Source organism: Sparus aurata, chromosome 16 (assembly GCF_900880675.1).
Source record: "Sparus aurata chromosome 16, fSpaAur1.1, whole genome shotgun sequence".
NCBI classification, from domain to species: domain Eukaryota; kingdom Metazoa; phylum Chordata; class Actinopteri; order Spariformes; family Sparidae; genus Sparus; species Sparus aurata.
In genome coordinates, this window is record NC_044202.1 from 15414080 (window position 1) to 15430431 (window position 16352).

At 40.9% G+C, this 16352-nt stretch overlaps 1 protein-coding gene across 1 annotated transcript in view; it reads right to left on the reverse strand.

Annotated features, from left to right (window-relative positions):
- Positions 1-3852: 3852 nt before the first annotated feature.
- Positions 3853-16352, reverse strand: part of rnf144aa (ring finger protein 144aa) — a 35736-nt gene continuing 23236 nt past the window's right edge. Inside the window, exons 5-8 of the mRNA XM_030391310.1 lie at positions 15527-15743; positions 13407-13554; positions 11589-11678; positions 3853-7766 (exon numbers count right to left, since the gene is read on the reverse strand). Coding sequence (XP_030247170.1) covers positions 7635-7766; positions 11589-11678; positions 13407-13554; positions 15527-15743 — 587 coding nt within the window. The 3' untranslated portion in view covers positions 3853-7634. The remainder of the gene's footprint in view (positions 7767-11588; positions 11679-13406; positions 13555-15526; positions 15744-16352) is intronic.

Sequence of the window (16352 nt, forward strand, 5' to 3'; positions counted from 1 at the left end):
GCCACTCTGCCTCCCACCACTTGTTTCTGTACTATGTAACTTCAGTGAGAGCAGAGGATCACTGCGTTACATGTTTCCTTCAAGATACGAGTGTTCAACACATAACATTGTAATGAGTTTCATTCGTTGTGAGCACCTGCATTACGTCTGACAAATTGTTACAGACCTGAGATTGTATTTACGACAGTGGTGCTGCACTCAGAGACTGAGGGGGCACCAGGTCACAGGAAATCCCAATTTCTACCTAATGTTGCTTTAAGGGTCATTGTAAAGAAGAAGAAAATTGGCTGTTGGGCCTTTTGAAGAAAGGTTTTTGCGACTATGTATGTGTGGTTGTGAGGGGGTTTGTAACTGATAAAAACAATAATTATTATTGTCCAATACTGTTAAACCATGACGGTCGCATTCCGTTGCAACTGTAGTTGTGAGATGATTACTAGGTTAGGAAATTCCAAAACAAATATCATTTTGCTCCACTTGTTCACCGGCTTCTTGTGAAGCATTGGATCTTTTTTTTCTCTTCGAGCCACAAAAAAGTGAAAAGGAGACATCTGTCTTTGTCGACATGCGCCCAGTGGTGAGGTGTCATAAGTATGCTTTACTATGAAGGCTGAAAGGTTAAGAGTTTGTCGGTTGGTGTGTAGGTGCGGAGCAGCAAAGGAGGGGATGCTGTGGAGCAGGAGGAGGACTTGGCAGCGAGGTGTTGGAAGGTAAAGCCAGAGCTGAGCGGCCCGATCGGCCTGCAGCCAGCACACGTGTGATAGCAGAACCTTGTGTTCTATACAGAGCAGGTGCAAAGGCCTTGTCTCCTCTCTTTTCATCCACCCCTCCCGCTCAGCGGTCGAGCTTGGCTCTCTGTTTCCTGTTTCTCTGAGGTTCAGCCTTTTGTCCTCCAGGTGATACACTCCTCCCCGTCCATCTCTCCACCACCCCCGACCACCACCACTCCTCCTCCTCCTCCTCCTGCTCTCTCTGCCTGTATCATACTTCATTTGCTCCAGATAACACATCAGCTTCAACGCCCATCCACAAACTCTGTCACCAGGATGCCCACAGATGGCAACTTCCTGTGGTCCTGCCCAGTGATTGGTGGAGCGACTTCCAAACAGAGAACAGCTGGTGAGGGATGATGTATCACCGAGCGTTTGCACTTTCATTTTCAGGGTTGTCTTGTTAATGCTCCCAATCCAGCATCTGGCAGGAAATAGACACAAAGGCAGAGAGAGGGAGAGAACAACCTGTTCTTTGGCAGACCTTAACAAAAGGCTGACACATGTCTGATGTACAGACAGAGCTGCAATTGAACAGAGCTGCCATGAATACGAGGGAAAGACGCTTGATGCAAGCAGAACAAAGACTAGAAAGAGTATTTTTGTACAATAGTTCATTGTTTGGAGAAGAAAATGATTAACGCCCCCTTCAAAAGACGAAATTAAATAAAGTTATTGTGTGACTCAAGATATTAGGCCGCCCATGTAGGAAGGTGAGAGCGATTTAAAAATGATAAAATATCACACACCATTGTGACTGCGACTTTAACACTTGGTCATTGTTTTGCTTGTTGCTATTTTTTCGGGATGATCTCCATTGAAATAGTAATCATTTGTGGAGGATGGATAACATGGTGTTTTAGTTCTTGGAATGTTCAGTTATTTATTTCGAAAAATTAAAATATATTAGAGTAAATATACCAGTATAGACATTCCTATCCCTTGTTTATCTGATGATAAATGTTTCATGAATGTCTTTTTGAAAAGGAGAACTCCACACTTTCAACACCAGAGGGAGCCATTTCACAGCCATGAGGGCCACAAGTCTTCTTCATGGTATGTTTGCAGTGTTTTACAGCACCGAGGAGTCATACTCGAGTAAAAGTAAAGATATCAAAATATGACATTGGTCAAAGTAAAAAGTCACTCATATGAACAGTAGCTGCAACAAAGTCTTAAAGGTGCGTTATGTAGTTTTGGGGAAGAAATTTTAATCAGATTTGCTTATATACCTAAACAATCTACATAAACTCAAATAAATAAACAAAGCCGACTTTCTAGCTTAGGACTTATTTTCCTCTGAGGACAGATGGTTCATTCAGTCATGAATACATATTTCTAAGTTTGTATTACCTGCCTGGATGATTATCAAACCCAATATTAAACATTGTTCCTGTTAAACAGTTTTTCTTTGGTTTCCTTATTTATTTATTTATTTTTTATCTGACTGCCAGTTAAATACATTAATTTATGTAATCTGAAAAGTAACTAAAGTTGTCAAATATATGTAGTGAGTAAAAAGCACAATATTTGGAATGGAAATACTCAAATAAAGTACCTCAAAAATTGTAGTAAATTTACTTCACTGTATGTTAGAGATGCACAATTATTTTGGTACACTGGTGTGAATGAATGAAGAGCGCAGAATCACAAAAAACAACAACCTTTAATACCTGGTGTCACAGTGTTAGTGGAACTGTAGATATACTGAGATGCCGAGTTTAAGTTGTACAGAACTGATTCGAATATGCCATTTTACAATGTTTATATCTTTGTATCACCCAGGTCAATTAACTTTCAACAACTGCCTAAACCCGAGACAGTATAAACCATCCCTACATACAGAGGTCAACATTTCCTTTGCCAATAATCCACTTACTGATTTGTGACTGATTTAATTGACCGATCAGGCCTGAAGAATCCCGCTCTTAAAACATGTAATGCAAATACAAACTATGATGTAACACAGGCGTTTATATATATATATAAAAGTCAACAAAAGAAGTAACAGACGCACATAGCCGACCTGCTGAACTTGAGGACGGCTCGACAACGCTGGATATCATATGGCTGAATGAACATCAAAACATTTTCTTAAAAAAAGGGAGGAAAAAAAAACAAACTCGAAAAAAAATGATAAAAACGAGACAGCTGGGTGATAGAGTGACGACGCTACCATTCCGAAGATCTTTTAGAGGCTACAATATTGTAATATTTAACATGTAGAAGTCAGAGAAAAATCATGCAGCTTCATCTCTTGACACAACAGGTTATAAAATATAAATCGCTGCTTGTAACCAAACTTGATCGTAGAATAAGTTGCAAAGTAGATCTCGAGTCTTTTTTTTTTTGTGTAAAAGAAACTTTGTCTTGCTTCCCCATTTGGAGGGCCAAATCTCAGAAGCCCTTTCGAAACCGTCCTGCCCCCCGATGCCTGTGCTGATGTTTCATCTGCTGGAGCGCCTATATATATATATATATATATATATATATATATATATATATATATATATATATATATATATATATATATATATATATATATATATATATATATATATATATATATATATATATATATATATATATATCTATATATATATATATATATATATATATATATATATATATATATTACACATATATACATATATACATATATATACAATGTGTCACTGCAGTGATTGTAATGTCTGCGGTTTGGCCCTTTTGAATGTTTGTTGCATAATACAGTATCTTCCTGTTCAGTGGTGCCAGCCAACATAAGTTTAGAAAAACAGAAAGGAAAGAAAAAAATGGAAATGGCCGTGAATTTGTCCGACTTAAGTCCGATTTTGACGAGCTCAAGACTTTGATAACCGTTGTCTTGTGTTTAAATGAGTATTTTGCACTATTTTAAATTAAGTTATCAGAGCCCTGATGCGTTAACTTGCGAAACCCCCTTAAAGTTTCGATCTCTTGTACAGTATGCGTTGCCATTTTCTAATCGAGTTGACACTGAACTCCTCCATTAAACACAGCAGGCACCATACCACACACACGTCACGGATCATATCAAGAAGTAAAAACAATGAAACCCATATACAGTGCAGCGTTTACATAAAGAAGCAATTGAAATCTTTTTTTTCCACCCTGTAAAAACTGTTAATACGTTACAAATACATGGTCACATACAGAAGACAGCTGTTTCCTCATCCCTTCCAGGAAAAAATCTGCTTGGCACGATTGTCATAAAAACAACAAAAGCTCATGGAATTTAACAATTTTTGGGGGCGGGGGAAAGCACCAAAAACCTCAAATATAGAAAATGTACTGGCTTTGATATCAAATCACCCTGCTCATACAGTAGATGAGGTCAGTGAAAGCAACGCAGGCTACAGGTTAGGAACTCTAAATGTAAGGCTACTCATAAGGTTCATCGTACTGAATATCGGAGCTAAATTTCTGAGCAGAGGAGTGAGTTGCAAATGATCAGCTACTGTATAGCTTCAATTAGCTACTGTTGTTAACTGTTGTTCACGTTTTTTTTCTTTTTTTGGTAGCTGTAGCCACACCTGTCATGAAATGCTACATGGAAACTGGAACTTTCACCAGAAGGGAAGGAAGGTAAGCAGTATTAAATGGGTTTCTTTAAAACATTATAATGGCTATGAATGGATTTGACAGACAAACATACTGGAACTATTTGTTTATAATGAAATAGTTTCCACATTTTTCCTTCACCAACTTAACTAGGGTTGTCAAAAAAAGTGACATTCCCTCCAAAAATTAAGACAAAACTATAGAAAAATGGCCAAATTCGGTTTAAACTTTAAAGCTTTATAACTAAAAGATGCAACAGAGAAGGAAAAGTATAGTTTCTGAATGATTCCCTGATTAAATAAAAACCATAGGTAACACCTCAGATAAGGACACATATCAACCATTAACTAGTTGCTTATTAGCATGCACATTCGTGGTATATTCACTCTTTATTTGTGATTATGAGGCACCTATTAATGCTTTATTCTCCATGACCCTTTACTACAAATACTATTAAACAGTAGTTAACTGACTCTATCACTGCTTATTGATAGACATTAAGGAAGCAGTTGTACATGTCATGAATTATAAGGTGGTCTATTCTTATGTAACAAAACAAAACAATGTTAAACTAAGTATTAATACCGTCCAAATAGCTCTAAATTACCCATTGGATTGTATTGCTAAAGGGTAAGTCCTCCAATTTTAAACATTTGAGTGTTTAGAGGTCTTGAGCAGAACTACCATACACTTAGTGGCTGACTTGCATTCTGGGTAATGTAGGCACCAGGGAAATGACAAGCGACCAAAATCAATTCAGCAGAATCAGAGAAATCGCCCCTTTTTAATCCACGCACTCTTCCTCTTTTAAAAATCTGGTGCCTACATTACCCAGAATGCAACGTAGTCACTGAGCGACATCGCTGGAGGCAATTTACAGATTACATGCAGCTTCCTCTGGAGCCACAACAAGCTTTACACTATTTACTTTTACATACAGTAGTACTCCTCAAGACCTGTGAACACACTTTATTGTGTAAAATTGGTGGAGGTACCCTTTAAAAGATGTACAAAAAGTAGGCATACTAGAATCCAGAGTTTCCTTAATTGTCTCATTTCCTTTCATCACTGTAAAAACAAAACAACTTTTATAATCTTAGATATTTAAAGAGCAGTTTACCTCAATAAAATTATTTTTTTTAACAAATGTAATCCCAACTTTGGTCCCTGGGCCTCACATTGGTCAGCACTGCTCTTACTTATATTCATCCCAACTCTATTTTCCCCATTTTAGTGAAGTAAAAGTAGAAGCTGTGTAGGTTAATAAGTGTCAGTGTCTACTAGTATTAATTTAAGAATCTGGCCATGCAGAATGAGGCAATAATAAGTGCTCTATAGTGACTAAAGAAGAGCCAATATGCTACTTATATAAATGCTATTAGGCACCATGTGTTCGCTAATCTAAAGTGTTACCAGACCATGATATGCTCATGTATGCTGACATTCGGCAACTTCCACTATATGAACCTTACCACGACATACAATTGATTATGACCAATCGATAGCCTTTTAAGAACGGTAATGTACAAACTTGCATAGATAAAGTGATATAATAGAGGGCAGCTTCGTAATTATGTGCCCCAAAAAATTGTGACATTCTTTTTATATTTGCACTATAGGCTTTTTTTCTGACGTCCCTGCGAGGAATAGCTGCTTGTGGTTGGAGGTCTGACCCACCAACAAAACAGAACACCGACACTCGGACCACTAACGTATGCAAGTTTGCAATTCGGAACTAGCGGGTATTTGTTAGCTCTCGGAAGGGGGGGGGGGAATCGGATCCGAGACTGAATTTTCAGATGGTTCATAATGGTCGGGTTGGATGTCGATCGGCTTGCCTGCTCTGAGACGGCTCAGGAAAAACAGGCCCTAGGTCGCACAAAACATCAGTTAAGGACAGTTTTTTCTTTTTTTCCTTTACATTATGGCTATTAACAGTGTGGCATATGGATGACATCATAGAATCATCTGAATATATAAAGGGCTTCACTGACTGACGCTGTTGAACATGCTTTCCCTGGGATTATTTGGATTCAACTTTTAACTCTTTTTAATGCACGAGGGGGGGGGGAAATGCCTGATTTTGGCTATTCTCAATTTTAAGGCTATTCATTTCTATTTGGCTACACCACCACCTGGGGACTGAAAAAATTACGGGAGTGACATCGCTTTTACTGTAGTAATAAAATGGTTCCACAACATGTGGATACAAAGTCTTCTGACAGACTTTACGTTACTGCTGAACTTAAAGGGGAGCGCCACTCAAATTGGGATCGCAGATAATAAAAAATCTACCCTGAAACACCTCTCCCTCTCTAACAAAGATGACTCCAATGTCAAAGAGAATGAAATAGAGAGATGGCAACAGAAGTGTGAAAAAACCCAATTTGGGTATAAAACAGAAGCTAAAGGTAGATCAAAACTTAGAAAATAGGTGTATTTTTTTTCGATTTGAGTGGCAATCCCCTATAATAAGTGTACCTTACAGTTTGGAAAACACTCAAAAAGTACAACACATAGACACTACTCTGAGCACAGTTCTATTAAAAGCAACAGGTTATAAAACATTGACATCATCAAGAGGACGTGCTGTACATGTTGAGATGGCGACAGCCTCCTGTCTCTACCTCAGCCGGGAGCGTGATGTAGGAATCCCGCTCTGTGTGCAGATCGAGTGAACACCAAACATGCGTGGTGTGACTCTAATGCTACGGACTGAATCTGTAGAGCTACATCGAGTGTGGTGGCGGTGCGGGGGGAGGAAAAAAAGCTTTTGTTGCATACGACAAACCGACAAAACAGAGCGATAAAGTTGAAGTTCTTTCTAAAAAGATGGCTCCTGCATGATACTGTCCCATACAAGAGAAAAGCATTTCTTCACTTTGTTTTTTCCTTTGCTCGTAATGACCCGCCACAATACCACACGTCGGTAAACCCACGACTGAGGACCGCTTGACACGGCCCAGACTTCCTCCACGTTCCCAAACCAACCAATGTCTCATGGACAAGGCGGTCCATAGTTCAAGTCTGACCTCCTCTGCCCTTTAACCCTGCACCTCTCTTCAGGCCAAGGTGTAGGGTCGCTTTTCCTGCCATGCCTCTCTCTCATGCAGAGCGATGGATCCCGAAGCGGCCCGGGGGCTGGTGCACGTTTTCAGCCCAAAAAATATGAAAGCGCTCAAAGCTGGTGGGAGGAAGAGAACGTATAAAGGGGTGAAAAAGGAAAAAATAGGATGGCCCATCCTCGGAGTGGCTCTCCACTTCGGTCTCCAATTGGCGTGTTTAGGTTGGCAATGGGTCGTCATCACCTTTGCTGCACTTGCACTTGCAGCAGAGGACGATGGGAGTGGCCAGGAGGAGGAAGGGGGAGGCAACGAGCAGGAGCAGGCCGAAGCCAGCGAAGATCCCGACCACCTGCAGGGAGACATCAGGAGGAAATAGACAGGTTAGTTTAAATACAGCACTCTTAGACATAAAGTACATATGAGGGTTGCATTAAGTCATGTTTTGATTAACCTTAGTACACTGATTATTGAGTTATTATCCATTTGTTTTAATCAAATGTCAGTATTATTCAACTTTTCCTATTTTATTATATTTTTTATCTTTCATCTATCTGGAGTTGTTTGTGGATTACACAGATGGCTTTTTTGGAGATGCGCTTTTGCGTTAATGAAAATTTGACAACATAGGGGGGATGACAGTGGTCATTCAGTTTGTTACAGTTTTTGCCTAATGCTTAAACACTAAAAGTGGTTGCTATGCCCAAAGCATCACAACCTCTAACGGTGACCATGCCCTAAACAAAAGCACCAACCCTGCAAACACAATATATGCTTTGCACTGTTTGAAATTCTCCAACACACTTCTTGCAAAACGCTACACACTGTTTTTTACATAAGACACATTGTTCAAAAAGGAAGACTCGCGCAATCATTGGGAAAACACATCTATTTAAAATACAAACAAAACTAAAATTGGAATAGCACACAGACTCACACACATGGAAACATTTAAAATCTAATTGTAGACCAATCAGCCTAAGCCATAGTACTACAAATACACCTGATGTGAGCTCAGCTCCTTTTTGCCAACTTTGGAAACGTGGAGGCAGGAAGAGGAAGAGGGAGAGTAAGAGCAGCAGCAGGAAGAGGACGAAGACAGAGAGCAGGCAACAGTGACACTGCATCACCACTCCATCCTCGGCCCCTACAACACAGCCCTCATTATTCGCTTTCTGGACACACTTCATGACACAGTGGGTCCAGGACGGGCCAGAGAAACCCCAGTTTGTTGTCGTCTGGGATAATGTCAGTTTCCATCGGGCTGCTCTGGTCCAGGACTGGTTCACCAACCATAATAGATTTATTGCTCTCAACTTGCCACCATACACCCCATTTTTTAAAATATTTTTTTGAGGCATAGACACCTCTATTTGACAGTGGATAGACAGGAAAGGGGAAAAAGAGGGGGTGTGACATGCAGTAAAGGTCCTCTGGCTGGATTCAAACCAGGGTCCACTGCGTACGTGGCATGCGCTCTAACCACTTGACTACCTGCGCAGCCCATAACACCCCATTTTTGAATCCAATTGAGGAGTTCTTTACAGCATGGCGATGGAAATTTTATGACCGCCAGCCACATGCCCGCATGCCTCTTCTACAAGCCATGGAAGAGGCATGCGGCGACATTGAGGTGAGGTCCATACAGGGTTGGATACGGCATGCAAGGCGATATTTCCCCCGTTGCTTGGCAAGGGAGGACATTGCCTGTGATGTGGATGAGGTGATGTGGCCAAATGCCAACAGGGGACAGGATCCATAGCCTAAATGTCTTCGAATAGTTCCCTTACAACAATGTTTTGTAGAACATTCTAGTTGTACCATGTCTTTGTGTTTTTTTTTTGTTTTTTTTACTTTTGCAAAAACCTGAAAAACAAAACAAAAACCTGAAGTGTCTCCATTTCTTTTTCATGTCTCTAGATCAATCTTTCACAAGCACATCTGTGTGTTGTTGCTGCTAGGAAAGAGTGCAAACAAAGGTGCATGTGTTTGTTTTGATGCTAAAAACAGTTTTGAAATGGGATTGTTAGGTTTTGTTTCAAGAGTTTCATTTTGCCGTATAAGTTAGGAGTTTATCTACATGTGCTTTGTCTTACTCGACCTGTGTGTTAAGTTATGACACAGTGAGCCAAAGTCTGCAACATGTGTGTAAGCATTCGGCAAAAACTGTAATCTCACTGTTTCACAGCTGCACGCCTTAAATCCCTCCCAGTCAACTGCAATACTACACATTGGCCTGCAGACGGCAGACTGACTCAAAACAACAAACCCTCTCCTGTACAGTTGCTTCAGAAAGCATTGTTTTGCCAGCAGACAAGCAATTTAGGGAATATCCACACAGATAAATAAATCACAGCTCGTTTTTCTCTTCTCCCTATACTCACGCGCAGATGCTTCTTTTGTGTTTGCAGGTTTACACTAAAATAGGGTAAGCGATGGACAAACCCACACAATCTAATGCAATGGAGAAGAACAATTTCAAAAAGCCTTTGCAAATCACAGAAACTACAGTACGCTGTGGAGTACAAAGGAGGGAATGCAGTTAGACTTTCTGGATTCAATGCAATCAAGGCAAATAAAGTGACTGGGGCATTAAACTCAGCTATGATAGTCATGTCTGAGAGGATGATGTACAAGATGTTGGCAGCGCCCAAAGAAGATCTTGGCAGGGTTTTACACATTCCTACAAGTATACTGTTTGTTATTGTTTGAACATGAAGTCTGCAGTATTTGTGTTATGCAGTGAAAGTCTTGCTAGAAATCTCTCACTTACCATAATTGTTAGATCAACTGACAGATTGACTGGATTGTAAAAAAAACAAACAAAATACTTACTGGGCCTTTTTTTTTTTCCTAGCATCAACAGCAGAAAAGCAATGTTCTAAAAATCTATTAAGATATTTCTCGAATGAAAAAACGTATCAATAACCCAAAATCCTATTGGCTTTTTGCAGGGGGAACCAAAGCGGGGCTCACGTCTAGGTTGGCCTGCAGACACGTTCTCTTCAGCACTGTTTTGAGGTGAAACAGAAAATGAACAGTTGATGTTTTCACTTGATTTTCACTTCCTTCCTGTTACAGTCCTGGCAAGTCTGCGTTTTCACCACATGGGGGAGCCAGACACCAGCAGGTTCAGACCCACAAAATGGAATACATAACGTGAAGTCACATGCAACAGTGACTTATAATAGCACAACCGCTTTTCCTCACATTTTGAGGAGGAAAAGACATCTGCTTGGGGGTCTCATTAGCAAACAGGTTTCTGCCTGTTATTTAGGAAGACATCATCATCTTCCTTACAGCTGGTATACTGTAAATAGAGCGTCTGTGATTAACCTAACATAGTGATGCCTACGTGTTTAAGATGTGTCCTTCCTTCTAACTAATGGTATGAATTTTGTGTGGAAACATAGCCCCTCCCATGTCGTCAGATACAGGCTGGGTGAGATGATGTTTTTCTGCAGGATAGGTTGGCCCCGGCGCATCTTGTATTTATGAGGGGAGGCTTTTTAGACGAGACGGAGCGATTGGGGGGTTGAAATGAGGAGAGCAAAGAGAGACACACACAGAGCGGTGAAGCTATAGCTGGCTTCCATCAGCTCAACTGTAATCATATGACTCAGCCTGCCCCACTGGGCAACAGATGCCAGTGTGCATGCTAATGTTGATAAAATAACAAGTACATTAGACAAAAGAGACGCGGCACCCCATGTACAGATGATCTGGCCAAGATACTGAAGGGAAACGGTCGGACTCTATCATAGACTTTAAACATGCCGTCACATGTGGGAAATTTCATGTCATATCTAACTTGTCATGTGTAATCTGCCATTCACATGCAGGAAATCACATGTAATATCCAACCCTTTGTGTGTAATCCATCATTTCATGTGATTACCTATAGTAAAGAAGGACCTTGGTTATGTAAACCTTTTTTTACCCCCCTCAAACTGAGAGGTGTACATAATAGGCTTAGTTGGAAACAGCAGGAAACTGACCACCAGACACTTGTCGCTGCACGCGGATCAAGCTGTCCTTTTGCTATTGTGCTGTCAAGATAATGCAGGCCCACCACTGAGTGTGTGAGGTAGAAAGCGAGAAAGAAGCAGGGAGCACGTGTATGTCCACATGCTGCAGGGTGGGTGAAGGGGGGAGAGGAAGATGGGCTTCTCACCTGTGTTCTGTGCCAGATAACAGACGCCCTGGAGTGGCCCAGTTTGTTTCGACAGGGTCCTTTGTCATAGTGGATCAGGAGAAAGTCATCCTGTCACACACAAACACAGTTTAGATAAAGATTGACCATTAGCAGTCAGAAAGACAAAAAAGACGTTCTGTGAAAAATGGATTTTTAAATGACCTGCGTGAGACGCTCGTCTGTCCGTGAACAGTTAATATTACATAAAACGCAAGACCCACAACACATCTTATTCCTTTCTTATCAGGACCAAGGTTAAGCTACAATTTCCTGATGGTGAAAGCTACTGCTGTCACAGGAAGACAAATGATGACTACAGTCAGGATTATTAGTGTGGAAACACGGTATTATAATATTAAACAGTAGAGGTTTCTAAAGCCGGGGGGGGGGGGGCATATTCATGCTGGGCAATATGGCCTCAAAATGACATTGCAATATCTGTAGGATTAAAATAAGATGAGGGGTGTAGTAATTCTCCAAATCCACAATTTGATTTGACTTTCCATTTCAATCTGAAAACGTCAGTTATTCGTCTTTGTGTACCCAGATTTAAAATCAAAAGCATCTCATAAATGCTGGGACCGGGCGGCAAAATCAAGTATCAAGAGATTCTTGACCAAATACCTCAATATCGATATGGCAACAATACTGTGGGGATGACTGTTGGTACATTTGCAATATACCACAGCAGAGCCGAGTTAGAAAAGTGGTATGTCAATAACTGCTCAGTGGCATATACCGATCCTTGCAGTGGCATGCCGTGTTAATCCACTGATATTCCACCGACATATGACGGTATGTGCCGCTTGAGACTGTTATGCCGTTGAAAGACTTATAAACTACTCAAAGCTAATGAATGAGCTAGCCTTAGCTAACATGACTTATTTTAGCCCAGCCACCGTAGCCAGTCTGACTAATTGAAAGCAGAAACTTTGAGCCAACCAACCAAACAATACTTACTGTCAGGTTTTCTTAATCAAGAGAACACAATAATGCAGTACTTCATATAAAATCTACATCACAGAACATTAACCATTGTGGCATATTATGTATCATGTTCCCTGTGTTTTGAATGACCAGAAGAAGCCGCTAATAAAGAAAAAGATGAATCAATCAAATGGATGTATATCCAAATTTAGCCGGTATAATACCCGAAGGCTTATACCACTGGATCCATTGGTATATCAATGCCCAAAGACTAATGCGCTGGATCAGCAGGTTCTTATCACAATAAGCCAGAAGTAAAACAGTAAATAGTAAAACTTGTAATGTCAGAAAATATCCCAATGTCTATGCCAGTCATCTTTTTTCTTTATTAGCAGCTTATTCGGTCATTCAAAGTACAGTCAATGTGATGCACAATATGCCACAATGGTTAATGTCCCGCAACACTTATATGAAGTACTGCATTATTTTGTTTCCCTGATAAAGTAAACCTGTCAGTAAGCATTGTTTGGTTGGTTGACTCAAAGTTTCTGCCATCAGTCTGTCAACCGTACCCATCCAACAGTCTTTCAATGGCATAAAAGTCTCAAGTGGCACATACCGTCATGTGTCGGTGGAATACGAGTACACCACTGCAAGGTCCAGTTTACCAGTCCAGGGATCAGTATATGCCACTGAGCAGCCACTGACATACCTTCGGTCACTTTTCGATCTCAGCCTCACTCAAATATCAACACAATGAGATAATAAATAACCATCAGGAATGTGGATGTAATAATACACAATAATGATATAATGTCTATGGTCTTGAATATCGTGGAATAAACAAATTATAATTAAGACTCGACTCACATCCAGGGACTCCAGACAGTACCAGCAGAAGGCGTGTTTGCAGTTCTTGCACATCATCTGCGCGCAGCCCTCGTCCCTCTCGATGTAAACTTTACATTTGGGACAGCGCTTGATTGGTGCGTCATCCTCTTCGTTCTTATAGAAAGAGCTGGGAAAAGGAGAGGCGCACACACAGGAGCATGAATTCAAACGCCGTGTAAAAATAAAAAATCACTCAATATTAACTCTGTGAGACGTGCCAGGGATGAGACTGCCCTAATGCGGCAATCAATATTTACAATCGCTGGCGTAACAGGGTTGTGCGAGACAGCTGAGAGCTTTCTCTTTCTGAAAAACCAACAGCCACTAAATGCCATTGAACTCCCTCCCACGCTCTCATTCTTCCCCTCCTGTTGGTGTCAGTTCGTCTGGATCCATTTCTCCTGTTTCAGTAGAAGTGCTGACTCCTGAAATGTGGAGGCGGGCAGGTAAGCTGTCACTCTGGGTATTGTCCTGTGACAGCAAACAAGCCTATTCATTTCTAGCAGGGTTTCTCCTGTCATCCTCGTCAAAGTAATAATGAAACAATTGTCGTGTAAGAATGTAGCTTTTACAGACATCTCTGCAGTGAATAAGTGTAGGTCAAACACCAGAGGATCTTCTTATGACTAAGAGTTGACCTGTTAATCCTCTCTCCTGCCCTCCACTCTGGCCTCTGAGCTTGGTCCCTAACCTGTGCAGATAGAGGAAGGCTCTGGAGCTGATGACGTTTCCCCGAGTAAGAGGATATCTCGGAGAAAATGGGTCAGCTGCACACATCTCTGGGCGGCCCTCCACTACCCTCAGTCAGATCCTGTATCCTTAAAATGAATAATAGGCCCATCCCGGCCTTCTTTACTGCAGTTTAGTTTCAGCAGATTTGTTTTATATCCCCCTATTACTTTGTGCTCGAGCCCTGGCTCACGCTCAACTGAGCAGTGGCAGCAAAAAAACGGCCAGCCAGACCGCCTGTCAGGATATATTTAAGGACGCGCTGAATGAACGCCACTGTATATTGACAACTCGTGGTTCTGAACTCAAGTCAGGGGAACATGGTGTGTAGACTGCCACACAGGTTCTGAGAAATGCATTTCATTTTCAGGGATAAATAAAGTATCTTTTTAAGGTCAAAGAGGTAGTGCAATGAAAGTGCAGGTAACTTTTTATTGGAATGGGTATTTCTATCGTTCAATGCATTTAAAAAGGGGGGTTCTGTAGGAATTGGCCACCTTTCAAAATCACACTTAAAACAAATAGGGCTGCTAACTGTAGCTTTTTAGCTTGTTTAGCTTAGCATCTAGTGAGCCAGACCAGGAGCTCAGAGCACCAGAGGAGTATTGGTGTTTACATAGACATATATACATTGAGCACTGGGCCGTATGTCGACGTCGCCGCCACATTGGATGTGGCAGCTCTGCACTGTGAACTAATACAAGTCAATGGAGTGAACTTTATGAAATACTGTTTGTTTGCTTTACAATGCTTTTGAGTCTTTACAGCTGCCAATCAATGTAATGTTGTTACTGTTATGATACGATATGCTATGATAATAGCAGAAAAATAATAATTATAATAATAAAAACTACATATGGTGCATATTTGTAATAGTAGCCTACTGCAACTTTAATTTCTTTTTTACCGTTAAATGTCATTGTATACATTATCATATTTTATAATGTTGTATGTGTAAATGAGAGGCATTTACTTAGGGCACTTTATAAAGCAATGAGCCTACCCGTTCAATAAGGTGTCTATGTATACATGTCTGTGGGCGTTTACGCCGCTAGCACAGGAGCTTTGGCCTGGGACGGAACATGGCTAGCTAGCTTGTTAGCATGCCAACTTCGATATCTTTAAAATCGATATCTCTGCAACACGATATATCCACATCATAACATCAAATATCAGTTCTTGACATTCAGATAGTATCTGTTCTTAAGAAAAAGTCTTACATACTGAACCTTTCATGGATCACTCATGTATGAATCAGAACATGTGATCTGATAAATAACATAAGATGAGAGAGAAATTGAGAGAACAAACATTTGAAATTTACCATAACTTTCGATCGTAAAAGGTATGAATGCACAAAAAGGAGGTACCTGTTTTCTCCTGGTAGGAAGGAGGTAATGGGCAGGTTGTTTTCCTGGCAGGCCTGCCCAGGGTGCCAGTTGGCCTTGCAGGCCGAGCAGAACTCGAGGGCACAGACGGCACACTGGACCAGCTGGGGCAGCGCCGGAGAATCTGCCTCCTTCAGTTGGCACACGGCCTGGCAGGTCGAGGAAGGGCACCACGTCCGGCATGGGTCCAGCAGCACCTCTGATGGAAGATTAGCCAGTGTCATGGACAGTAGCTCTTTCAAAGGCTTAGTTAACCAAAATGACAAAGAGATCGATTTTGTGTCTCAGATTTACATTGATGTTTTGAGCAGCATAACAAATTAAAGACAGCTACAGAGGTATCTCAAAATATCTGCACTTATAGCTGGACCACCACAGTTGAGTGAAAATAGTATTTTTGTGATCTTGTGAACAGCGATTTAAAGGAATAGACTGTCAAATTTCCCTGACTTCTCCAAACTCTTATTAAAAAGGTGTGACTTACTATTTCTTCTTCTGGTGATTGAGAGACCATTTTATATGCGTTTATGCCAGTTCTGTTCTAAGTTCATAGCATGATGCACTTGCCCTTGTATCCTCTCTTCCTTCCTCTTGCCTCTCTCTGCCAAGAACTCAGAGCACACATTCCACATGCACTCTTGGCTCAGCCTGAGAAATATGGAACAGTTACAGCAACGGTTCTGCCTGACTGGACTGGGACATTGATGAGACGGCTGACTGCCCTTATCCAGGCAGCATCAACAGCTACTTCTGATGTTTTTTTTTTATTCATTTGGAAGACCCCACGTCTCTGTGCTCCTATATGTGT